Genomic DNA, 27,643 nt, shown 5'->3' on the forward strand with positions numbered 1-27,643 from the left:
GGTCAAGAGGGTGGTACCGAGTTGGAGGTATGGGAATGGGATAAAGTGGGGGAGGGGAAATTAGGAAACTGGTGAAATCCACATTGATCCCGTGTGGTTGCAGGGTCCCAAGGCAGAAGATGAGGCGTTCTTCCTCCAGGCGTCGGGTGGTTAGGATTTAGCGATGGGGGAGGCCCAGGACCTGCATATCCTTGGTGAAGTGGGAGCGGGAGTTGAAGTGTTCAGCCACAGGGCAGTGGGGTTGGTTGGTGCAGGTATCCCAGAGATGCTCTCAGAAACGTTTTTTCCCAGAGGTGTTCTCTGAAACTTTTCCACTCAACTCATTCATGGGATGAAAGGCTTCTCTGATTGAACAGGTTACAACTACATCTATTGGAGTTGAGAACAATGATAGATGATTTTATTGAAGCAGAAGATCACGAGGGACTTGGATAGAGTGGATACTGAGAGGATGTTTGCTGTTGGGGGAAGGTGTGAGACCTAAAACTAGGAGGCATGCTTTAAGAATAAGAGGTCTCCATTTTATGACTGAGATATGGTGAACTGTTTTTCTCTGAGGGAGTGTGGAATTCTCTTCCCCAAAAGATAATGGAGACTGGGTCTTTCTTTAACTCACTTTGAATAAACAGTTTTTTGATAGATAAGGGAGTTGGAGATTCTGAGGTGCAGAGAAGAAGTGGAGCAGAACACAACTCAATCAGCCATGATGTTACTGAATGACCTGTTTCCAATCCTGTGTTCTAGACTTGTCTTTGGGCCCTGACCGAGCTGGGACATGCTGAGATCCTCTTATCGATTGCCAGCATGAATACGTTGAGCTTGTGGCTTCCTTTTGGGCTGTAACCATTCTATATGTTTGGCCTCAGTTGCAGTTTTTTTCTCTCTTCTTGTCTCTCTGATCATCTTTTAATATCCCCTTTGGATTTAGTCATTTATCTTTCCTTACATTTATTTAATGCACCACTTAGAGCCCTTTTGATTTAGCCTGAGCTTGTTTGGTTTGGGAATATATTCTTCTTGCAGGCTAAGCACTATACCATTTAAAAAATGTCCTCCTGACAAATCAGAGTATACTGGAGCTCAGGTACTGTTGCTTTAGGTACAAATTCTTCTTACTCAAAGTGAAAGAAGTAAATTTAGATCTGAGCACTAAATAATAAATAATAACATGTTAGAAATTATGACTGCCCCAATTGTTTTTGTTCCATATAGTAGTCTGAACAGAACATATAGAACGGGTCAGTTAGCTCAGTGAACTACAGTGGGATATAGAATAAAGCCAACAGTACACATTTAATCCCAGTGACCTGCCTCTACACCTGAGCCAAGGTTTGTGATGTCATTATTCTCGAGCAGTATATCACCATATATCCCTCTCGCATGGAGAGAGATGCAGGTTGTAAGTTTGTTCACTGAGCTGGTAGATTTGTTCTGAGACGTTTTGTTACCATGCTAGGTAATATCATCAGGGAGCCTCCGGTTAAACGCTGGTGTTCTGTCCCGCTTTCTGTTTTATGTCTTGGTCTGTTAAATGTGGGTGATATAATTTCCAGTTCTTTTTCTCAGAGGTTGGTAAATGGGGTCCAAATCAATATGTCTACTGATGGAGTTTTGGTTTGAATGCCAGGTCTCTAGGAATTCCTGTGCATGTCTCTGCTTCGCCTGTCCTTGGATGGATGTGTTGTCCCAGTCAAAGTGGTGTCCTTCATCTGTGTGTAAGGGTACGAGGGATAGTTGGTCATGTCTTTTGGTGGCTATTTGGTGCCCGTGTATCCTGCTGGCTAGTTTCCTGTCTGTCTGTCTAATGTAGTGTTTGTTGCAGTTCTTGCAGGGTATTTTGTAAATGATATTCGTTTTGTTGGTTGTTGGTATGGGGTCCTTTTGGTTCATCAGTAGCTGTTTCAATGTGTTGGTAGGTTTGTGGGCTACCATGATGCCAAGGGGTCGGAGTAGTCTGGTGGTCGTCTCTGAGATGTTTTTGATGTACGGTAGTGTGGCTAGAGTTTCTGGCCGTGTTATGTTTTATTGTTTGGGTTTGTTGTTTAAAAATAGGAGGACTGTGTACATTGGGCACCTGTTGTTCTTGAATATGCTGTACAAAGTATTTTTTCTTCTGCTGCTCATAGTTCCTGGGTGCTGCAGTGTGTTTTGGCCCATTTAAATAAGGTCCTGATGCAGCTTGTGGGTGTTGGGATGATTGCTGTTGTAGTTGAGTATCTGGTCAGTGTATGTGGCTTTCCTAAAAATGCTGGTCTGTAATACTCCATTGTTTGTTCAATTAGATGCCATACAGTCCTTTGTAGACTATGGCTACTACATGTAGACCACATGTCTTACTAGCCACTGTTTCATTAAATGAATCTTTCTAGATTTACACTAAGGTACCACAACTTAATAAGCTAATTCCTTAACTTGTAGAGTAAACCATCAGCCATGTAATAGGTGGGTCTAATGTTGCGACTAAACGCACATTCCAGCCCTTCCTACAGTACTTTAAGCTGGATCAAATAATTGATCTCTGCTCTAGATGAGAATCTATTCACTGGCCCACTGACTGTTGAAATGAGAGGCCTTTTCATTAAGAACTAGTGGCTGCATAACATCGTAATGCCGACAGAATTTATTAGTTTAGCCCCAAGATATCATGTGCAAAACCATGTACACTGTTAATGTGTTTTTCATTATTCTAATTTATAACATGCAGGCATTTGCCAAAAATCATTTTGCAAGATGTGTTTTTGAAAACAGACTCGTATACTTTGAACAGTGAACTCGAGTATAAATGGCACCAAGCTGGAATTTTAATATTGCAGTTTCTAATACGTGGAAGGAACAATGAGATTGCCAGTGGAGACTTGTGTGTGTATGTGTGTGTGTGTACACACAAGATTAAATATTAACATGCTGTAAATGAGTCGATCTCCATAAATAATATAGACCTGATCTGACTGTGAAGGGTAAAAAGGACTGATATCTCCGCAGTGACTGGACAATAATTGTTTTGGAAGTCTTAAGAGTCTTAAGGTATCAAAAGCAGAAAAATACTTGACTTCTGCAAATCTCTTTGCTTTATCAGGTAAATCTGAGCAGTAACATCATTGAAAACCTAATGCCAGGAGCGTATTACCAGGTTGTGGTCTACTTGAAAAATGGCCCTGCTGTTGGCCCTCCTTCTCTCCCAGTTACATTTGGTTTGAGTAAGTATTATGGAATCCATGACAGCACCTTGACAGTAGGCCCTAATGAGGCTGAACGTGAATAGAATTACCTCTTAAAAACCATACGGATACACTATTGTCAGATTGAACATCCTTTGCCGTACAATCGCAGTGCAGATAAAAGCCCTTCAGCCCATCACATCTCTGTCGATTGAAAACAACCACCTAACTATTCTACTTGATTCCCTTTTTCCAGCAGTTGGCCTATACTCTTGTAGGCCTCGGCATTTGCAAGTGAACATCTAAGTATTTCTTAAATATTATGCAGGTTTCTGCCTTCACCACCCTTACAGGCAGTGAGTTCCAGTTTGCCAGCACGCTCTGGGTGAAAACGTTTTTCCTCTAAACCTCCTGCTCCTTACCATAAATCTACAACTCCTGGTCATTGAACCCTCCACCCAGAGGAAAGTCTCTTCCTGTCTATCCTATCTAATCCCCCTCATAATTTAAACATCTGTCATGACCCCACACAATCTCCTCTGCTCTGAAGAAAATAGCCCCAGTTTATCCAATCTCCCTTCATAACTGAAACTCTCCAGGCCAAGCAACATCCTGGTTAATCTCCTACGCACCTTCTCCAGTTCAATCATATCCCTCCTTTTGATATGGATTCCACAACTGCACACAATACTCTTGCTGTGGTCTCAGTAATGTTTTGTATGGTTTCTCATGAGTAAGGTTTTATTTAATATTGAACTACACAGCACAAGGGGGAGAAAATGTCAAATATTTTGCTAATATCCAGCACAACATCGGCAATAGAAATCATGTCAGAATGTTTCTGCGGATTCCCAACTGCCTTCTGCATCACCCTTCCAGCATCTTTCATGACCTCTGGATATTGTGAAAGTGTTTTCCAGTTAATGAAGTGTTTTTTGGTATATCACCACAGATATAAAGGAACACTGTAAGGAGAACAAGAAGGAATAGAGTGTTTCACTGAACCCCTTACCGTATAAATTCCAGGGATCCAGAAGGGTATGACACCATGGACCAGTGTATAGGAAGGTCTGACAGCTGAGCATCTCCAGATCCAAGCACCTCAATCTGTCCTGCACCAAAACCTTGAAGGGAACATTAATTAAAGAATTCATCCGACTGTTTTGTGGCCCCCACCTATAGTCCATCAAATCTACATTCAGATAATGATGAAGCTGTGTGATTCAAAACTTCATTTATTTCATCCAGCTCCCTAAAAGTGGCCATGCAAGTCGAAAGGGTGATAAAGAAGACATATGGCATGCTTGCCTTTATCGGTTGGGGAATTGAGTACGAGATGGGATTGCCATGTTGCAACTTTCTAAGACTTTGGTTAGTCCACATTTAGAGTATTGCGTCCAATTCTGGCCCCCACGTTACAGGAAGGATGTGGAGGCTTGGGAGAGGATGCTGCCTGGATTCGGGGGTATGAACTATAAGGAGAGGTTAGAAAAACTCAGGTTGTTTTCTCTGGAGTGGCAGAGGCTAAGAAGAGACTTGATAGAAGTCTATGAAATTACAAGATGCATGGATAGGGTTGATGGTCACAAACTTTTTCCCAGAGTTGAAATATCCAACACTAGCAGGGATGTGTAGGTGGGTATTTTAAATGAGATGTAAGAGGCAGGTTTTATTTTACACAGAGAGTGGTAGCAGTCTGGAATGTATTGGCAGGGTTGGTGGTGGAGGCAGATACAACAGGAGCATTTAAGGGACTTTTAGATAAGCACTTGAATATGCAAGGAATGGAGGGATTTAGTCCAAGGGCAGGCAGAAGGGATTAATTTAACTTGGTGCCATGTTTGGCACAACACCGTGGGCCAAACGGCCTGTTCTTGTGCTGTACTGTTCCATGTTCATTCATTATTAGGTCTCTGCTTTAGTTATGGATCAGAGGTTAATATTACTTCTCATAAAAGTCTTCTTAATAATGGACAGACTCCTAATTTTAAACCTATTATTCTTTCCACAGAGCCATCAGGAGTGAAGAATCTGATATTATACCCTTTGGGCCCCACAGCAGTAGTGTTGACCTGGAACAGACCTTACTCTGTGGTGTTTAAAAAGTACGTTGTGGAAATGTACCATCATGATCCGCTGAACCAAAACTCAAAATGGAAAACCATCCAAGATATTCCATTCACAATTGCCTTAACAACCTCGATGGTAATTCAATTCACCGTAATGATTACGTTTTGGGGACCTTGAATTCATCAAGTTGGATTGTTGGCTTCATCACTTGGATGGTGAAGCAATTGAGCAAATAGTCCACAGTTTGTAGAAGTTGCCTTTCTCTCCTCTCCCCAGCCCCAGTGAAATTAATGGGATGAAAATCAGACAGTGTGGGTTAAGGTTGGATGATTCACTTGGTCATTTCATCTCCCAGAGGTAAACATTTTTGTCTTCACCACATTGTCACATTTCACTGGTATGTGAAGCTTCACTCCTTATGTTCATAGTTGCTCAGATCAATTGGTTACATACCCAGGGAGTGAAAAGTGAACCCTTCTTTCATTGAGCTCATTAGTTGCTCTTGGTTTCAGGAGATGATAGAATCAGTGTAACACCTGACTCTAGTTTAGACTTTGGATTTAGACTTTAGAATATTTCAACAACAGGATCTGTGGCACAGTGGATGTGTCCCTACCTCTAGATTAGAAGGTCAAGTCCCATAAGTGTGTCATATTTGTCTGAAAATAACGAGAACATTTTAGCTAAGAAATTCTAACAGTGACTCACTGTGAACTTTAAGGAAGTGTTAGGTTCAGCTATCTCTCTAAATAAATAAAATGTCATAAATAGTAAACATTTGATACAATTGCAGTAAACCACTTTTAATCTCACAAGAGAGTTCCTTCCTGAGAATCCACTCGCTTAATTGTCATTCTAGCTGCAAACAAGTAGGGCAATATGGGGTGGTACAGTGGCTCAGTGGTTAGCACTGCTGTCCTCACAGTGTCAGGGATCCAGGTTTGATTCCACCCTCGGGTGACTGGCTGTGTGAGGTTTGCACTTTCTCCCCGTGTCTGCATGAGTTTCCTCCCACAGTCAAAAGGCATGTAGGTTAGGTGAATGACCATGGGAAATTCGGGGTTACGAGGATAGATTAGGGGGATGGGTCTAAGTGGAATGTTCTTCAGGGGGTTGGTTTGGACTCGATGGATCAGATGGCATCTTTTGCATTTTAGGGATTCTGGGAATATGTTTCCAACAGTCAATGTTTTTATTTTCTGAAAAGGTGCTTGCATTTCACTTGAATAATTTTTCTGCTCTCCCTTGGACATTTGACTGAAATTATGGCAGTGATTTAGCCTGCCATGGGTGGATCAGTGACGCGAGAGGTTTGATACCTGAGAAATGCAAAAGACAGGGTTTCCCCATACTCTAACTCTGTGACGTGTGTCTGATAATGTTGACAGTTTCTGTGCCTGGAAGTCACCCTCAATAACCTGGGTTTCTCATGAAGCAGAAACACTCCTTGGTGAGGGTAAGAAGCATGCGGAAAGGCATTTTCTTGTGATCTTATGCTACTTGCCTCCTGGATCCTTACATCTCTGGAGCTGATGGGTTTCCTGAACCCAACTTTGCAGAGTTAAACTTATGAACTTACAAGTTAGGAACAGAAGTCGACTTTTCAGTTTCTTGAGCCTCTGCCTTTCATTAAGATGATGGTTGATTTGTTTGTGTCTCAAGTTCCACATTCCATCTACCCCTGATAACTTCAGATTCTTCAAGGCTAAGGAATCAATCTATCGCTGCCTTAAATATATTCACTGAGCCCCACCTCCATTGTCTCTGAGGCAGAGTTGCATACTTTCTCAATCCTCAGAGGGAAAAATAATTCTGCTCATCTCTGACTGGAAGGGCTATCCCATATTTTAACACCATTGTTCCTGACTGACCCACAAGAGGAACTCTGCTTTCCATGTGGACCTTGTCTAAACTATTCAAGATCTTGTATAATTCAAGTTCCCACTCACTCTCCAAAACGCCAATGGAAATAGGCTTAACCTTTTCAAGCTATCGTCATAAGACAGCACACTCATTCCATGCATCAATCTCGTAAACTGCCTCCAACACATTTACATCCATGCTTAAATAAGGGAAACCAAAAATCGCCATAGTGTTTGAGATGTAGTTCCATCAATTCCAGGTACAACTAAGCTCTGAGATCCTTATTTTTATGTTCAATTTCTTTCATAATTGAAATCCAGACTGTAGGTCTTGCTGGATTTTGTGCACTACCATTTTATAATTTGTGCACTAGACCAGCTGGCTCCCACTGCACCTTGGAATTCTGTTTGAGTAAGTACTCTGTTTGAGGGTTACTGTACGTTTTTATGCGTCCAGCCAAAGTGAACAGCTTCAAATTTTTCTACATTGTGCTCCATCTGCCAGATTTTTGCCCACTCATTCATCCTATAAATGTTCATCTCTGACCACCCAATCCTCGTGCTGCCCTATTTACCTTTGCATTAACTGTAAATGTAGCTGCCATGTCTTTGCTCCTAAATCGTTGATATAAACTGTGACAAGCCAAGGCTGCGCCACTCCATTCATCATATCCTGCCAATCAGACAAAGACGCAATCATTCATACTCTGTTTTCTGCCAATTTTCCATCCATGCTAACTGGTACGCAAATGCCAAGAGCTTTGATTTCCTACAATAAGGTCACCACAGTCCAATGGGTTTGCTTTCTCAGTAGACAGAATAACGGGTGCTGGTTTAGCCTGAGGGTCACTAAACCTTGGGTAAAGGATGGAATTGGGAAGATAGGATCTTGATGGTAACTCCAGTCAATCTAAAAATTGAAGTCATGCTGTTGGCATCACTCTACATTGCAAACTAGCCTTTCCACAATGAACTTTGATGTGGCAATGTAAAGTGTTCTTCAAAAAAGAAATCAGGACCAAGTCTCGTTATAACGTTTAAACTGGCAACCCACTTCCAGTGGCCTCTTCGGTGCCACATCTTTTAAGATCCTAAAGAACTGTGGGAATTATAAATCAGAAACAAAATAGAAATAGTTTGCAAAGCACGGCAGGTCTGTCAGCATCTGTAGAGAGACATCAGAGTTAACGTTTCGGGTCCGGTGACCTTCCCTCAGGACTGGACTCAAAATGTTACTTCTAATTTCTCTCCACAGTCGCTGCTAGACCTGCTGAGTTTTCCCAGCAATTTCTGTTTTTGTTCTACATTTTTTAAAGCCAGACTTAGGCAGATTGAGTCCACAGTTCAGATTAAAGTTCCCCCCTCCCATTCCCTGACCTCCCAAATATCATTATTGGCATATTTTGTGTATCTTAAAATACAGCTGCTCTTTACCATCTCGTCTACCATGACAGAAATAACGATACAATACCAATCTGCCCCAGTCTGGCTTTAAAAGATTCATCCCTGAAGTTATTCTAGTAAAAATAAATTGACTCCTCGACAAAACCTTCACATTCTTCTTCAGAGGTGTCTAGAATTAGTAACAATAGTCACGATGGAATTAACTTTCTTCATATCATTTCATCAAACGTCATTGCTGTGTACTCCATGTCTCTGTTTGTAAAGGACATTGAAAGATCAGTTTTTAGCAGGATAGACTTTTCAACCTTGGCATTATCAGACAATTGCATGCTACTTAGTCATCACGTGATGCACCTAGCTTCACTTCTTTGAACCTGACCCGATGTCCAAATAAGTTTTTTCAAGGACTCTTCTCAAGGGTACTTTATAATGTTCAGGACTACTTTTTGGTTTTTGGGGGCTCCTTTTACATTCTCACAAACCCACTTATTTGATGATCAGGACACACGGCAACAATATCTATTATATCTGAGTTGAGTGGAGTGGCACAGCGGTTACCACTGCTGCCTCACAGTACCAGGAACCCAGGCTCAATTCCAGTATTGGGCATCTGTCTGTTGGACGTTCTTCCCGTGTCTGTGTGGATTTGCTCCGGGTGCCCAAGTTTCATCCCACAGTCCAAAGATGTGCAAATGAGGTGGACTGGCCATGCTTAAAAAAATTTAAAAATTGCCTTGTAGTGTCCAGGTTATGTTGGTTCACCATGGTTAAAAACCTCAAATGGAGTTATGGGGTGGGGGGTGGATCTGGGTGGGATGTTCTTTGTAAGGTCAGTGCAGATTCAATGGGCTGAACGGCCTCTTTTTGCACTGTAGGGATTCTTTGATTCTATGTTTGGAGTTCATAGATTCGCACAAAAGCAGAATGAGAAGAGTTCATCAATGCCTTCTGTTATCAACACTCTATTAAACTTAAAGCCACAACACAAGGAAAGCATTAATATCTTAGACATCACAGTATTTAAATTGTCACAAGACAAGAGGAAAAGGTTAGCATTTTTTTTTAAATCTGACGGATGCTTTTATACAAAATCCATCACCCTGAACACAGCTTCTACAGCTAGTGAGATCACAGCTAATGTGTTTATTGCTGATACGCAACTCTGGAACATTTTAACCAGATAGTTACTACTCCATTTACTGCACCTCGGATCACAAAACTGCAAAGTAATTTAACAATTGACAGTGTTGATTTCTAAAGAATTCACTATGTCCCTCCTCAAGCTGTTGCTCCTGGTCTCATGCAGCCTTAAGTCAGAGATTACATGTTCATTTTCAAGCAATTCAGTATTCACAGTGAATTTGAGTTTTCCTTGCTCCCAGGTACTTGGATCAACCATTGACAGGTTCCATTCTTTACTCCCTCCTTTGCAGTGTCCTCCTATCCACGCGCCTTCCCCTATAAGAGACAGTAGAGTCTAGACCACACCATCAGAAATCAACAAGGCCCATAGCCAGGCTAACAGCCATTCCCAAGGCCAGGAGCTGTGCTGAGAACCATCCATGAGGCCAGAGCCACACCGATAGCAATCCAAGCAACTCTCTCATTGCAGCCCCTACCTTCCAATCACAGAGCAGTTCTCTCCCATGTTTGATGCTGCAAGATTGACAACGTGAGAGAGAAGCTACTTGTGATTGGAGCAGCTCCACACAGATTCTTTCTCTCTCAAATATGGGGACAGCCTTGTTCTGATTGGTCACTTAAGGCATGGGCTACCATCCCTCTACTGGGTATTGGGATGGAAGACGTAGTGGAGATAGTGAGGACTGCAGATGCTGGAAAGTCAGAGTTGATAAAGTGTTGAGTTGTAAAAAGCACAGCAGGTCAAGCAGCATCAGAGGAGCAGGAGAGTGGGTGTTTCAGGTTGGAACCTCCCGTCAGCACCTTCCATGCTGAATAAACAGGTGAACCAGTCCACTGATTAGGACCATGGCTAGAAAGGGACAGGTAGTCAAGGAGGTAGATTATCCTACAATCAAGGAAATAAAGTGTGTTTCATCTAGAGTTCAAATTGCATGCAGTTGAGGTTAGGAATGCTAGTTTATGAATTCACTACTGTATATATTTAAAACATACATTTCTTTCTTCTGATGTAGAACTGCCTGACTCTCCCTGCAACATTCCTTGCAGCCAGCATAATCAACCGTTTACAGTGTTAGGTTCTCTTGTTAAACTAAGTTGTTTTGCTGCAGTGTTTCGTCAGCATAAATTGACTTTAGCGTGATTGACAGATAAGGGACACAGTTTCTAAAAAGCAAGCTTTTAAAACACGTGTTGGCTGCAGCACGATTTGATCACCAACACTTTAAGTGCTGTTTGTATGACGCGATTCGTGTATAGTCCACAGAGGAATGTGACTATCACGCTGTAGAACAAATGCATATCACACTTGGCCAAAATTTCACTATGATGCTATGCACAATGTTAATTTTATTTTAAAAGAAGGCTTTTTGCCATTGTGTTTCATTGTCAGACTGTGACTAACTTGCAACCAGCCTCACGTTATGAGTTTCGTGTCACGATGGTGTCTTGGGGAGAGCCTGAAATGAGTTGCTGTGACCGATCTTTAATGAGCTACATAACAGGTAAGCTGAGGGTGCTTTACAGTTTCTTGTAGTGCAACAGGGGTGTGCAAGGCTGTTTTACACAATCCCATCCCTTTAGTTTGTTTCCATGCTCATCCATTGAATGGAAAATACTTCCAATGTTTTAAGTTGGACATGTTTTTAGTTCCAGTTATCTCTTAGATTTTTCCACAAGTTACATGTTTTTATTTTAAACTTCAGTTTTGAGTTGTCTTTATGATTTTGTGAAACCATGCATTAAATCCAAAAATTGATTTTGACTTTACGAGCCTGAAACCTGTAACTGATGCTTTTTCCTTTAAACAGTGTTTGAAGGCACATCCCAGTGCCTTGGAATTCCTGTCAAAGGTAGCTGCTCATATGCATCACTGTACCATTAACATTCCAGCGCTGCTGAAATAGCAAGCTGTCTGTAAAGCCACAGCAAGAACATGAACACTTGGTATTGAAGAGCATGCGGAATCATAGAATCACTACAGCATGAACGCAGGCCTTTCGGCTCATTGAGTCCAAAGCAACCCTCTGAAGCACTTCCCACCCAGACCGAACCCCTAGCCTCTCCCTGTTACCCTGCATTTCCCATGGCCAATTCATCTAGCCTGCACATCCCTGGACACTATGGGCAATTTAGCATGGCCAATCCACCCAACCTGTACATCTTTGGACTGTCACCAATAGGCTTCAGCATCAATCTGCAAATCGATCCAACAAAGGCCAGTGATCGGCAGTAGGCAGGAGTACCAGTGGGTGCCATATCTTACACCACTGGCAAAACATCATTGTCAGTCACCTGGGTACTCAGCTGGCTGCTAACAAGCCAATAAACATAACCACTAGGTCACTAGCTATGGAAGGAATATGCATCCATTCCACTCATCCATTTCGTAACCTTATTCTGGTTGCCACTTCGGATGGACAACTTTTCTTGCAGCTGAAAAAACATGACTTTGTGCTTGGCTATCCATGTGGGAGATGTCACATTGCAATTCTCTACCACTGCTGCATTTCACTCAAGAATGTTACTTTAGCTCCCTACCTGCCGTATGTCCATGAGCTTAGTATTCATCAGTCCTTTTGTTTCAACCTCTGATTTAAAACCCCTCCTCAGAATAATAGTGAATTTTTTATTCATTCATCACTAGCCAGGCTAGCATTTATTGCCCATAGGGAAGTTAAGAGTCAACCATATTACCATTGGTCTGGAGTCACATGTAGGCCAGACTGGGTAATGATGGCAGTTTCCATCTCTAAAGGACATTAGTGAACCAAGTGGGGTTTTCCTGACAATCAGCAATGGATTCAAGGTCATTATTAGATTCTTGGAGTGGGATTCGAACCCGGGTGCCTCGAATATTACCTGGGTCTCTGGATTAACAGTCCAGTGATAATACCATGAGGATATCACCTCCCAAACATTCCAAAATTTGGGATAAGCTTGCAGGATGACTTGTTTAGTTTTGCAGAGATGTTTCCCTGACGTGCATTAAATACATGAAATGGTTGCTGAGAAAGAACAAGGCATTGAATGTTCCACTGGGTGTGATGGGAACTTGGACCCTGGATAAACTCCAGACCAAACTCATTCTCCATTGATTTGTCTCAGCTCCAGCCATTTAATTTCTGTTAGGTTACTAATTGGCAGGAAGAGATACCCCTCTGTCACTACCAGGGGAGAGGTCCTGCCTCAGAGAGCTGCCTGTTAGCCAATCAATTTGTTGGTAGCTTTCCGATGCCAAAAGCATCAGTGATAGACGGTGACCACTGCTATGGCTGTGGGGAGTCCCAGAAGCAAGAGAGTTATGCTGGAGCTGGACAGTGAGCTAAGTCTAGGGTCACACCAGACTGGCAGTCCAGCACGTGTGGCAAATAGGGTGGGGACTATTGTGGGAGGGGTAATGTGAATGGGAGGGGGAAGGAGCAGTCACCAATGGACACAGAGACACCCACTTCCAGATGTCCATCCACTAGTCAATGAGGTTTCACCAGGCATGTCAGACACTTTGCACTGGCCTACCCCCAATGCAGGGGGAGGCTTCTAAGTGACCATTTAATGGCTGCTTAAGGCCCTCAATTGGCTCACAGTGGGGTTGGGTAGGCACATGGGGCACAGTTGGCATATTGCTCAATCTTCCATCAACCCTCAACCCAACCTGCCCACTTTCCTCCCCACCACGATTACCACCACCTGATAACCAGGAAGCCATAAAGTTCAACTCATAAACCCGAAGGGCAGTTGCCTTCAGATTCTGCTGCTAACGCAGTCCCACAATCTTATTGCAAACACAAACTAGACACAAACATTTGGTATTGAAGAGCATGTCACCGAAGAGTTTGGAGTATCAATCTGCACATGCAGTCTAACATTTTCAGATATTTCGCAGTAAGTCTTTATTGGATAAAAACTGGATGTTCACATTGGATCAAGTGAATCTAAAATTTGTATCTGTGTAGAATTCAGCAATGCATCTTGTGGACAATTGACGATTAACAGAAAACAGGTTCTTGATTTCCACCACTGACAACACACTTGCCAGAAAATGCTAGCAGATTTACAGAGTATGACGATGAACGTTGACAGTTTTGTTACAATCATAAACGTGGGCCATTGTGTTTGCATTTCTATCAAAAAGTATACATAAGGATATGAAGGTCTATGCACATGTTTACCAAGATCCCATCTTAATGAGCATTTTAGTTTGAACTTAGCAGAATTCTACATGTGGTAATGTAAGTTAGGATCAATGCAGCAAGCTGTCCACATATTGGGTTAAAGCTTCCAAGGTTGCTCCAACTTAATCAAAATTTGATACTGAAATACATTGGACCAAAGCTTTGTTTGAAATGATAAATTTTAAGGAGTGTGTTAAAGGAGTAAAATGTTATTCCAGAGCTTGTTGCCTTGGCAGCTGGAGATGCAGCCAATGGTAGAGCAATAACAACTAGAGATGTGCAGGACATGCAGAGATGGTTCAAGGTTTTGGAGGTTATTGAGATCGGGAGGGAAAATATCTCAGAGGGATTTGAAAATGAGCATCGATATTTTAAATCAAGGAGTCACTTAACTGTGTATCTAGATTAGGTCTGAGAATAGAGATGTCTTGTGGCAAACAGACTGGGTGCCAAGTGGGGCCCCAAGGAGCAGAGGTTGGATGATGTCACCTTTATAAAGAGTAAATGATAGTAAAGCAGTGTTGGACTAGTAAAGTCTCTTGATGACATGTGTGAATAATAATCCATTAATCTGTTCACATTTGCCTTTCTGAAGAGTTCTGTTTGCTTTGCCGTTTGAATAGCACCACTAGCTCCGAAGATTACTTGGCTGGAGTATTCTAAGAACCTACTCTCTGTTAGCTGGACCTACGGGGACATTACAACTGAAGCATCCAATTCAACCTTACCTTATTGGCTTGTTGTAGCAGTTGGACAAAGAATTATTAAAAAGAGTGTAAGTATATTCTTTTATGCTTGTTCTAATGTGCGGGTAAATCAAAGTGAATTTAACTCTTTAAAGAACCTCCCATCTCAAACAATTGGAATGTCATTCCTCCTTTTGCCATGTGATGGATCAGTTAGGTGGCAGAGCTCAGATTTTCCTACAGTTTGCATAATATGAGGAAATATTTCTTAGTTCATATCTTAGAGTAAGGAACAAAACTTAAAGGCAAGTGCAGACAGACACAAACATTGAATGAACTCTGTGATATTACAGCTCTGATGGTAGAGGTGCATGAACAATCATAACCCACTAGTCTACTGGTTAATTTGTTTCTTTGTATTTGTTATCGGGAACAAATAAAAACAGATTTTTACCATGTTTCTTCAATAAACTCAAAATTAACTTCTTTATTCAAACAAACTTTTTATTTGTACAAGTCACATAACTAAGTAGCAACAAAGATATATTCAGAATCAAACTTATATCCCTTAATTCAAAACAGATACATTCACACACACCGGGATAATAAAACTCTACCGAGGTGCTATGGTACTTGTAAAGAAAGAAAATTGGGGAAAAAAACCTGAAGAAACCAAGCCTTCATGTTCAATTCAAAACTGATTTTCTGAAAAAAACTTCTCTCAGTCTGTTGACTTTCTGTCATCAAGATTTCAATGCTAACAGTTGTAGACTTGATAAGATGTTCAAATCAGATTTCCAATCAAATGAGAATTAGTTAGAGGTCCTGATTCTTAATTTTACCAGTCTGTTCAGGCAAGAAGTTAGCTAAACAAAACTCATACTTTGGAGAACATGGTAGCTACTTTGCAAGCTGTTCTAGTGTTATTAAGAAGAGTCGGAGACCATCCTTCCCAGCTTGGAGATCTTTCTTCTGATGCCTAAGACTGTTGCTAGACAACCTTCAGCACATGGTCCCCTTCCACTAGTGTATCTTGTAATTAAAGTTTTGCTTCTCCAAAACTACTTGACATTTCAACTGGAGACAGCTTTTGACCTTGCTTTCTCCCTGACCAGTGAGTCTCACTAAACTCCTAGATATGGACAGAAGAAAAACACATGACAAAATATGGTGGCACTGGTGGGATCCACCTAGAAAGGCACGGCAGGTCAAGATCAACAGTTGGAAAAGAGAAAAAAAAATTAAAATAGCATTTCTTTGTTGAAGAGGTCATCACTGTAGCAGTCAGAGGAGCCATCTCGCTAAATGGCTGGTTTAAGGAAAAACATTTCTGAACCAAAAACCCCTGTAGAGAAACTATTCAAATTCTATGACTCAATCGTTGGGCTGTGTTCACAATTCTCTGTAGCAAATATTGTAAATACAAGTAATCTAACCAATCCTTTGACGATGCTTTGATGTGGAGGTGTTGGTGTTGGACTGGGATGGACAAAGTTAAAAATCAGACAACACCAGTACAACGCATTTATTAGGAAGGACAAGCTTTTGGAGAGCTGCTTCTTCGTCACAACCTCGTGTTGTGTGAGTCTGAACTTTGAGCATGCTTGTAACTGTTAATCAATGGTGATGACAGGGGAGCAAACTTGAGGAGGGAGTGTTCTCATGTCGAGCTTTCAGACCCTGGAGCAACCTTGCAATTATGTGTGGAGCTGCTCAGAAGGTTTAGCTAGCACGGTGTGGGCAGAGTTCAGTTAGGGTGAAACTAGAGGCACATTTATTATTCACTTGTTGAGTTTGAGCAGTAAGGAGCAACAGTGGCCTCTGCAACAAAAGACAGTCACACATTGCCCACCAACGCAGAGGTGCAGTCCCAGGGACAGGGAAGGTCAGAGGATGGCATAGTGTCAATGTCACTGGGCTAGTAATCCAATGCACCAGTCTAATGTTGGAGGGACATGAGTTTGAATCCTATCATGGCCCCATGATGAAGTTTGAATTTAATTAAATGTGGTGACTATGCAATTGCTGTTGATTGTTGTAAAAGCCTCACTGGTTCACTAAAGTCCTGGAGGGAAGGAAATCTGCCCTACATGTGACTCCAGGCCTACAGCAGTGTGTTGGCATCTGAGTTGGCATCTCAGTTGGCATCTGACATTGCCCACCAAGCTGTATCAGCATAGATGACACTGCAAAACTGTCTTTAAAAAAAAAAGGATTGAAATGGGATGGACCACCTGTAATTGACTAGACACAGGAAATGACAATGGCAAACACGGTCCCGTCAACCCTGCTCAGTCCTCCATATCACCATCAAGTCAAGCGACAATCTGATACAGTCAAACTTACAGAATCATACCTTATAGACAATGTCCCTGACATCCATCCCTTGGTATGTCCTATTCAACTGGTAGAATTGACCCACCAGAAATGGTAGCACTGTAGCATATGTTGACCTGAAAGTCTTCAATTTTGATTCTGGACACCATTGGATTACATGGTCAAAATGAGTGAGGAAACCTCCAGTTCACTACCACATATTACCCATTCCCCTGGCTGACAAAACAGTACTCCGACTTGTCTTAGGAAGCAACAGGAAACACTGAGTGACAAGTGCACAGAGTATGCTCTGTCTTCAATTCCATCACCAAGAGTGGCTCAGTATTGCCAATACTGACCAAGCTGGTTAGGTCGTAAAGGACACTGCTGCTAAACTGGATCTGTGGCAAGTAGTAACAGAACCAACAAAAGGGCAAAATGTACTTGACCTCTTCCTCACCAACCTACATGTTCCAGTTGTCTCTGTTTATGGCAGTATCGATAAGAGTAACCACCGCACAGTGCTTGTGGAAACAAAATCCTGCCTTCACATGGAGAATAACCACCATCGCAGTGTGTAGCACTATCACCATGGTAAATGGGCAGACTCTGAATAGATCCAGCAACTATCTGTGAGGTTCTGTGGCCATCAACAGCAGTTGAATCATGGCCCAATACAATGTGCAACCTCATGGCCTGGCATATCCCCCACTCAAGCCAGAGGATCAAGCCCTCCTGTGGTCCGAAATGAAGAGTGCAGGAGGGCTTGAACAGTACCAGGCATAACTAAAACAGAGATGACTACCTGGAGAAGTTACAATCCAGGACTACTTACATGCCAACCAGTGGAAGCAGCAAGTGATAAACAAGTCCAATGGATCACAATTAAACCGTGTAATCTGTGCCATCCATTCATAAAGGGTGGTAGACAAGTAAACAACTAAAAAAGAATTTGCTCCACAAATATCCCCATTCTAAGTGATAGGGGAGCCCAGCTCATCAGTGCAAAAGACAAGATCGATGTTCATGTAGAAGTGACCAAGATGATCCATCTTGGTCTCCACCAGAGAACCCCAGTGTGACAGATGCTGGTTTACAAGCAATTCATTTCACTCCATTACATGTCAAAAAACATGTGAACCACGGACTGTCAAAGGAAACGGGCCTTGCGAAAGGCAGAGAGGGGTTGGGAGGGGGAGATGTTCTTGATTGTGAGGTATATTTGTAATTGGAGAGAAGTGTTTGATGATAATGCATCGGATGTGGAGACTGGTGGGGTGATAGGTGCGTAGAAAGGGGGTTGGGTTTAGAGCAGTGGAACGGGAAATGGAGGTGGTGCAGCCGAGGGCTGTCTGGATGATGGAGGGAAGAAAAGCACGTTGTTCAAAATAGTTGAATGTCTGGGGTGCTCGCGGCTGGAATGTCTCCTCGTCCGAGCAGATGCAGTGGAGGGTGGAGAAATTAGGAGAATGGGATGGAGCACTTGCAGGAGACTGTGTGGGTGGAGGTGTAGTCCAGGTAGTTATGGAAGTCTGTTGGTTTGTAGTAGATGTTTGTCTGGAGACTCTTGCCAGAAATGGAAATGGTGAGGTCAAGAAAGGGGAGGAGGGTGTACAAGATGGACCAAGTGAATTTGAGGGCGGGGTGGAAGTTGTGGGCGAAGTTGATGAACTGCTCCAGTTCAGCCTGGGTGCAGAACGCTGCAATGATGCAGTCATTGATATAACGGCGGAAGAGTTGTGGCACAGTGCCTGTGTACCTACTGTGAAGAGGGACTGTTCAATATAACCGACAAAGGAGCAGGTGTAGCTGGGGCCCATCCGTGGGCAACATTCAAGAGGCACTTAGATGATTACATGAATAGGGAGGGAATAGAAGAATATGGACCGAACAAGGGCAGCAGGTTTGCTTTTTAGTTTAGTTAGGCCATGATTGTCAGCACAGGCTTGGAGGGCCAAAGGGCCTCTTGCTGTACACTACTTCTCTTTTGTTCTTTTTCTTTGTTCTTTATCAGTCTATTCTCGATCACCAACATTATCATTGAAGGGGCTATCAACATCTGCTTAGCAGTAACCCGTTCACTGATGTTCAGTTTGGGCTCTGCCCGGGCCACTCAGCTCCTGACCTCATTCCAACCATGGTCCAAACATGAACGAAAAAGCTGAACAGCAGAGTTGAGGTGAGAGTGACATCAAGGCAGTGTTTGACTGAGTTTGACAACGAGGATCCCGAGTGAGGGTGCATGCTTTTATTGTGGTGGGTTTGAGTGGAGACATGAAAAATGAATGATTTGGAGATGGTTTATAGAGCACAATGTTGGAGGGGAATGGGGAAGTTGGCAACATCATGGCATTAACTGAGACTCCCGATTTTTGTCAATCTGGGCTCCACTGCAGAAGAAACCAGATTTCTAGAATTTAGGTGGGCCCTGACCAGTTCAATGGGAAATGCATATTCCAAAGTTTTGAAGAAAAGGTGAAGATGCAGTGAAGTCAAAAGACTGAGCATTCTTTGAGAAGTAGGTGACAATAGTGCTTATTAAAGAGAATGGGACATGACATAGAATGGGGGCAGGGTGACGGAAAGTGAAATCACTGAGCAAGTTACAAATTGTGGGAGATTGGGGTTGATGAGAGTTGTGATGAGAAGGAATCAAGGGCAGAGCTATATGTTCCAGGATTGTAATTTGTTTGAAGATGATTGGGAGCAAGACCATTGAGTGTGAACTGTGAGAAGTTGATTAAGTAGATAGGTAATAGGAAGGACTGGGAATGATAGATGTGAATGTCCAGAGTTACAGTTTACAAAGTGTTAGGTAATCATCTGCAGGATTGAATTAAAGAATTTAGCACCATCCAGAGACCAATTTAATATCATAGGAAGGAGAAGGGATGATTGAAACTCAATTTTGAGAAAGCATTGATATTACTTGTCTTGCACCTCCCGTGCCTATATCCACCAAGTTATCTACCTTCTTTCAATTCAAGTTTATTAAAATGTTTAAACAACCCAAACTATCAAATGACTCATCCCTGGAGCCTAGTCACAACTCCCACTGGCCTCAGAGCCATCTCATTCCTTTCACAGTCACAAGATCAATGTGAGGCTCCAGGGAGGTTGGGAAGACTGGACTTTGCCACTTGGTAATTTGGAGGTTCTGTATCTAATAGCAATCTATTGCTCCATACAGGTGCCTCATAGCACAATGACAACTTTGCTTCGATTGCCTCCTGGAGACATCTATAACCTAACTGTGGTAGCCTACACAGAAGGGAGCAGCAACTCCTCTGCACCGCGTATCATCCAACTCCGTAAGTAGCTCATTTCCATTTACCAACCGAGTAGAAGGTGTCTTGAGGGCATTGTTCTCATAATCCTGATGTAATGTTTGACTGCAGTAACGTTGCTTCATTGTTTAACAAGTGTACAATGCTTGAAAACCATAAAAGCTTAACCCAGCCATGTCACGGTGTAGCTGGAATAAGGAGTGTGTGGATTCCACAGGATCTAAAGCCTCCCATGATCAAAATGATCAAATCCATGCAATGTCCAAAACAAATTTAGTGAAGGAGTTTAAGTTGAGCTCTGTTTCACAGACTGTGTAAAGCCAGGGACAAATCCGACACAAACTAAAATTGAACTGTAAAATAGAAAATTATCTGTTATCCTCAGAATATGAATGAGTCAATAGATATGATAAAGCAGTTTTGGTTTTGGTGTATGGAGGAGTTCCAGTTTATTACACTCCATCTGTGGAATTTGATTCAAGTCTGACTAATAAACTGGAGTGGAGACTGCTCCTGATTTGGACCAATTTTTGTGTAGTTCATGTAAAGTTATCCTAAAGTTGGAAAAGAGGCAGAGATACTGACCATCAGTCACTTAGGGTTGTAGTGTGTCAGAGCCAGGTCGGGTCAGGAAATCTGGTTGTTAAGTTAAATTAAGGTGAATGCACCAGGACCACTTGCTTGGCTGATACTGAACTAACCAAATGGGCCGTTGTCCCTGCTTGATGACCACAGCGTTACCGGCCAGGGATGGTAACTCAATAAGAGGTTCTTATGTAGGCAGAGGCTATAGTCCTCTGGCACCAAGCTGACAGGGGCCTGGTATATTGCATTAGCCACAGGACTGCTGTTTGGTGGAAGTGCTGGAAATGGATGACAATGATAAAGGGAAGAAGGAGAGTAGATGGCAGTGAAAGTGGAGAGTGGGAATAATGACAGTTTGAGGAGAAAGGAACAAATTATGGCAATAAAGGGAAATGAGAATGAGACAGAGGGTAAGAGTAATACCTTGGAGGGAGAACGGAGGATGCAGATATGAACTTCGAGATATTGCAAGCCTCTGTGTGTGTAAAGTTGGGGGCAGGAGTGGAAGAAGAGCATCAATTTAATGTGGTTAAGGGGTGGGAGAAAACGACAAATTCCATTTAGGAGTGCTGGAGCAGCGGATAATTCTATAAGAATGCAAATTGTGGAGTCCGGGGTGTTTGATAACTAAGACTAGAAGAATCAGACTGGGACAGTGTGAAGGGGGTGTGGTGGATATGTGAGAGTGAATGTTGATGTATCCATGGAGAATAATGGGCTAGTGTATTAAAATCCAAGTGTTACTTCCGCTTTCCTCCTTTATGTTTACTATAAGATCTAATAGGCATTGACTAGAGCTTGCTTCAGCCAGAATGAATCATTTAATGACGGATTTAAAACTACTTCTGGAAAGTTTAGCTCTGGAAAAATCTCAAATCACCCCATTTTCTACCAGTACATCAGCACTTATGTGTCTTCAGCCCTTCATGTATCCCAGTTCCTTTATTCTCCAGCGTTAGTAATGGCATATTGAGTATACCAACATCTTAAGATGCAAAGCCCCTGTATGATATTTGTTCTGACATGTTAGGGCTATTCTTCAGTTGTCAGCTTCTTTGCCTGTAAAGTTGACGTGCGTGATTGGTACGACCACAGATTTTCCATGTGGTAGATACATTCCCAGTGCATTACGCCAGGACCTGGCTTTGGGCCATTTGTTTGGTTTAAGAGCCAACTCAATGGATGAGCATCAAAACAATTAAGATTCTGGGCATCTGGAATTTTAACGTACAACTGCAGGATGTATAAAAAGGTGCCTGAAGTTGCAGGAAGGAAAAGAGGTGACGCCCAGTAAAGAAGATCTCAGTATTTCTTTAGAATTGTGGAGTTACAGAGATCTCTTCAAGAGGGCAAAGAGGAGGCAACAGAAAGAGTTTGGCCTTGGTATCTTTTGGCGATGGATGCTGCTGAGCTGATTCAATCAGGCTTCAATGAGTGGGTCAGGATAGCACAGACAACCTAACCATACTATGGCAGGAGATCTCTAGGTAGGGGTAGCTACAGGGCGGAGATGGGTACTGCAGATGCTGGAGATTAGAGTCAAGATTAGAGTGGTACTTGAAAAGCACAGCAGGTCAGGCAGCACCCGAGGAGCAGGAAAGTTGACGTTTCGGGAAAAAGCTCTTCATCCGAATTAGCTACAGCGGCAGCAGCCAATATGTGAAAATATTCAAGAAATCAGACTTAATGTCTTGCTCATTGCTTTGTAAAACAGGACATTTAATTGATGTAATAGAAATGAAAGACTTGATCAAAATTGATACCAAACATCCATTTTAGTAAATCTCAGGTGTTACTCGTTTAAAAATGAGTAATGTAAAACAAAGAACTGCAGATGCTGGAGATCTGAAACAAAAACAGATATAGCTGGCGAAACCCATGTGATGAAGGGTCAATCGACCCGAAACATTAACTCTGCTTTTTCCCACAGACGCTGCCAGACCTTAAGATTAGATTAGATTAGATTAGATTAGATTAGATTACTTACAGTGTGGAAACAGGCCCTTCGGCCCAACAAGTCCACACCGACCCGCCGAAGTGTAACCCACCCATACCCCTACATTTACCCCTTTACCTAACACTACGGGCAATTTAGCATGGCCAATTCACCTGACTTGCACATCTTTGGAATGTGGGAGGAAACCGGAGCCCCCGGAGGAAACCCACGCAGACACGGGGAGAACGTGCAAACTCCACACAGTCAGTCGCCTGAGTCGGGAAGTGAACCCGGGTCTCTGGCGCTGCGAGACCTGTTAGGTTTCGCCAGCAATTTCTGTACTTTTGTTAAAAATGAGGAAGTTTGGATTAATTAAGGCAAGTTAAATGGATTACTTTTGCCCAGAGAATAGTAAAGTTGTCAAATTGTTACGATGACATTAATCATGAAATGCATTGAAACAAACAGAATAAACAGATGCTTGACACAATTAGCCAGATTTCTGGAGAGAAAAAGGATTGATTCAATGTGTATCCTTCATGAAACATATACATGCCCTCGTCCACCAGCAGGTACGTGTTCTGTTAGGTGTGGGATTGAATTATTTTCCTAGACACCAAACCTTACTGACTTTAAACTGAATGGTTTGCTAGGGTAGTTAATACTCAACATACTGCTGTCACAGGTAGGGCAGAACAGGTAAAGATGGCAGATTTCCCCCATAAAAGGACATTTGAGAATGAGATGTTTTTTTTTGCAACAATTGTAAGAGTATTTTTTTTTAAATTCCCTATTTACTAATAAAATTTAAATTCCACCAATGGTGGAACTTGAACTCTCACATGAGCATAAAGCATTAACCTGAGCCTTTGGATTTTTAATCCTGCGACATTTGCACTAAGCAACTCCTCCTGTCCCCAAATCTGAACCGGATTGTCTTTAAATTCACATAAAATATTGGCTTAATTCAGACCTGTTTAAAGGTGTTTGTGCCCCTGAATACATTGGTACGCATACAATGTTCTAAAGATAAGATATATGCAGAGATTGGCACTTTCTCTGATGCATAACGGATACTCACTTCCTGGGTAAGTATGTGGCTGCATCACTGGTTTTATTTTACAGCAGTCTTTCACACATTTGTTCATAAATTGCCAAACGTGTTCCTAAATTCCTCAATTGCTTTCTCTCCTTTCCCCAGTTCGTGGTCTCCATTTGCTGTGCGCAGTGCCTCAGAGCTCTTGACGGGGCACCTTCACAACAACCACTAGGAGGTGTGCAAGAGCAGCCTAAGCTCCGTTCCACCAGAGTCTCTGTCTTCTCCATGGAAAAGCACTTCACCCTGCCAATGGATGCCATTTAAAGAAATATTTATATTTTGAACAGAAATTCGATCCTGGTAGTATAGTGAGAACAGGAGAGGTAGATATTCATTTTACTTCTGAAGTCCAGGCAATAGGCCAAGCTGGGGAAAGATTTATCTCTGCTCATTATAAATACCAGGGTCAAATTTTACCAGTTTGGTTCTTCAAGTTGCAGAGCGCTCTAATCCATTTTGGTTTTGTGATTCACTGTTTGTTCACAGAACCTGCTTCTCCCAAGTCACTCTTCGCTGTCAACAAAACGCAGACATCGGTGACACTCCTGTGGGTAGAGGAAGGAGTCATTGATCATTATGAGGTCACGTGCAAACAGGTTGGAGCAAGAGATGAAGGAAAGGTTGGTCGCCAGCTCTCTCCACTTTTTCAGAACCAGGTTCTGTCACTAATTAGATCATGGTTGGAACCATTGGGGATCAGTTAGATAAGGCCAACTGTCCAGGTTGAAAAGGGTGGCGTTGGAACAGCACAGCAGGTCAGGCAACATCCGAAGAACAGGAGAGTTGACATTTTGGGAAAAAAATCTCCATTCTCCAGACATTCCCCTCACCTGAGGATGAACGATCAGCCCTCGGTAAAGGTCTCACCTTCATCCCCCAGGTCACATGTTCCATACACGTTGTTACCTGTTTATGATCTTTCACATGTTTCAGAGCTGCAGGGGTGATCCCACCAACTGGTTTTTGTATCAAAACCAGGGGGTGCAGCGCTCATACTCGATTTTGTCAGCAGTAAATGCCCTTGTTTATTTTATGAAGTGCTTTGGAAAGCCGATGATTTGAGTGTGGGCTGCGGGGACTTCCCGGAGTTTGAATGCAGAAGTCTGGCTGGTTCCAAGCATTATCCTGAGGAGTGCATTGTGGAAATTAGGAGCTGGTGTGGAGGGGCAGTAAAACTGTATAATGTTAGGAATAGGAACCCAGTGAGTACACATTCCAGGCAGCAAGTACATGACTCAAGTACAGCACAAGCTGATGTAGAATAAGTAAAACTTGTTTTGAGTTATCACTTGATTCCCCATATAAATATCCAATTCTTAAAATTATTTCTGAATGATTTTTCAACAATTATTTCACTCTGCCTCAACAATGTTGGTAACTAGTGAAGTTTATAAGGATCTTGCTCATCTTGCAATCGGTGTGGTATTTAGCACTGTCAAGAAAGTTGCTACGATCCTCCAGTACTGATGTTTACCCATCAGCGTCCAGAGGGGAGATTTGCAAGTGTTTTTGCCTCCACTAGGTTTTTATCCACATTACGTGGGAATCATAGGGGATATTGTGTGGCTTTTGTGGGGAAAGTGTGCATTTTATTCTAATTTACCTTGGTATATTTATTTGAGCACTAATGAGCAAGCCTAGTGTTGCGAACAATCTTTAATATTTGTACTTGTTTCCTCTCCGTTACACCATAGCTTTGCTACTTGGGCAGTGAGCACCTTCCTGGTGATAGCCCCTGATTTGTCCACTGCTCGTCACCTTCTCTTAGTCTCCTATCGCATTAGTCTATCTTTCTTTGGTATTTCCCATTGTAGTGTCCTGTTCAGAAGGTTTGATTCATTCCTCCTTAGAAATAAGGATATTTATTTTAAATAAGAGAAATTTAAGAAATAAACGTCCCTGTATAATTAGCTGATGGGTAATTTTAAATTCTTCCCTACTCCCTGGCATTTCCTTTGAAAACTTCAAATTGGAAAAGACTCCAACATTTTGCTTGATAACGCTGTGAGTTTTGCCAAATCTGTACAGTCAGAAATGTAGCTCAGATTGAGTGTTAACAGTGCTAATGGCACAAAGATTTACATCGCTGAAACAGGATATCTGGAGGTTTATTGCAGTTTGGAGGATTACAAAGCTCACAATTTGCTAATATCAAAAAGAAACGTTTGGGGAAAGGTGCCCTTGGTGAACTATTGGGGCACCACAGAGCTCAGAAGGGCTCAGGTTTCTCTGTTTTAATGAAGATCAGCACCACATTGTTGTCAGAAACAGTTGCTGTAAAGCCAAAACTGTGAGGGAATGAAACTGGTGTGTTATCTTATTTCTCTGTATTGCATGCTAAGGGAATGCTTTAGGGAATGTTTTAACAAAAATAGTGATGACTTTCTTTCAAAGGAGAAGCCCTCGAGAGCTTGTCGGGAATCACCTTTGTGAGTCTTGGCTCAGGTGGAGCACTCACAGCTGTCAGTCAGATGTTATGAGTTCAGGCCCTACTCTAGAGAATCTCGATTAGCATATCATGATGTACCAAGGGAATACTGCACTGCCTCACATGCTATCTTGTGTATGACATGAAAGAAGATGATCTGGGTGATTGGAACATTGCTGTTTTTTGGACATTACAGTTTATAAATTGCCTGTTGGGTTTCAGTACAAACGAATTTCAGAGATGGTTGGAGCGTGTATGACGAAATGTGAACCAAGCCTGAATTGAGTAACTATTGTCTTGGAGGGTTCCCTGTCACCTGAAAGCCTGTCAAGAACAGTTCACTTGGTTTCACTGTCACTCACTTGTCCAGTTTTATTCCTCTGAAGTAACCATTTATTATGGAAGTACAATGCTCCTGATTACTGTGTCAGAAGTCACATAGAACTTTTTAAGGGCTTGATGCTTGTGGTAATTAAACAGTTCCTGTCAGAATCCATAGAGGTACACAATGTTTGCACAAAAATTGTGTGTATTTACTTTTTCCTGAATCTGGATCTCCTAATATAAGTGATGAATCAAAAGTTGAATGAAGACATGGATTACTGAGGGTGCACTGCATAGTTGGAAGTTTCATTATCACAATCCAATGCTCTGTTTGGATTTATTGGGTGAGCATAAAGGATCTGAGATTGTTATAAAGAAGAGTAGGTGATCTCTCCATGGTGAAAGTGAGGACTGCAGATGCTGGAGATCAGAGTCGAGAGTGTGGTGCTGGGAAAGCACAGCAGGTCAGGCAGCATTCGAGGAGCAAGAGAATCAACCTTTCAAGCATAAGCCCTTCATCGGAGGTAGAGAGATAAATGGGAGGGGAGTGGGGCTGGGAGGAAGGTAGCTGAGAGTGCAATAGGTAGATGAAGGTGGGGCTAATGGTGATAGGTCAGAGAGGAGGGTGGAGCAGATAGGTGCGAAGGAAGATGGACCAGTAAGAAACGTCATGAGGCCAGGTTAGAAGAGCTGGGATAAGGTGGGGGGTGGGCACAGGGATGGGACAAATGAGGAAACACGTGAAGTCCACATTAATCCCATGTGGTTGGAGGGTCCCAAGGTGGAAGAGGAGATGTTCCTCCTCCAAGATCTCTCCAAGGTGTCTAGGCAAATATTTAGCCCTGGACCAACAATGCTATAACAAGTTATATTGGCATTATCACATTGCTGTTTGTGGAATATTTTGCTTTACTTGGAGCAGTGAAAATTAATTGTTGACATTTTAATTTTGAGCCTTATCAAAATCTTTGACAAGATTCCAAAATAAAAATTCTACTTTCTAATCTTGCACACACTCACAGCATGCATCAGAATTCTCGTAGCCAGTAAGAAATTCTGCACTTGTCCTGTGCTAGTTTGCCAATGAAATTACAATATTACTCAACTAGTATGGAATCTTCATTATTGTACTGTGCATATTTGATTCCTGTTTTTGGATTTTCTTATTCAGAG

General features: G+C 42.2%; 1 protein-coding gene across 4 annotated transcripts in view; it reads left to right on the forward strand.

The window, feature by feature from the left end:
- The window catches only part of ptpro (protein tyrosine phosphatase receptor type O), a 171,239-nt gene that overhangs the window by 106,274 nt on the left and 37,322 nt on the right, over window positions 1–27,643 (forward strand). For all 4 annotated transcript variants that reach the window (XM_043713538.2, XM_043713539.2, XM_043713540.2 and 1 more), the window contains 6 exons: window positions 3,077–3,197; window positions 5,170–5,363; window positions 11,028–11,139; window positions 14,433–14,584; window positions 20,002–20,122; window positions 24,205–24,338. In XM_043713538.2, coding sequence (XP_043569473.1) covers window positions 3,077–3,197; window positions 5,170–5,363; window positions 11,028–11,139; window positions 14,433–14,584; window positions 20,002–20,122; window positions 24,205–24,338 — 834 coding nt within the window. The remainder of the gene's footprint in view (window positions 1–3,076; window positions 3,198–5,169; window positions 5,364–11,027; window positions 11,140–14,432; window positions 14,585–20,001; window positions 20,123–24,204; window positions 24,339–27,643) is intronic.

Source organism: Chiloscyllium plagiosum, unplaced genomic scaffold (genome assembly GCF_037043375.1).
Source record: "Chiloscyllium plagiosum isolate Xiang-an unplaced genomic scaffold, Cpla_swu_hap1 HiC_scaffold_23, whole genome shotgun sequence".
In the NCBI taxonomy this organism is placed as follows: Eukaryota; Metazoa; Chordata; class Chondrichthyes; order Orectolobiformes; family Hemiscylliidae; genus Chiloscyllium; species Chiloscyllium plagiosum.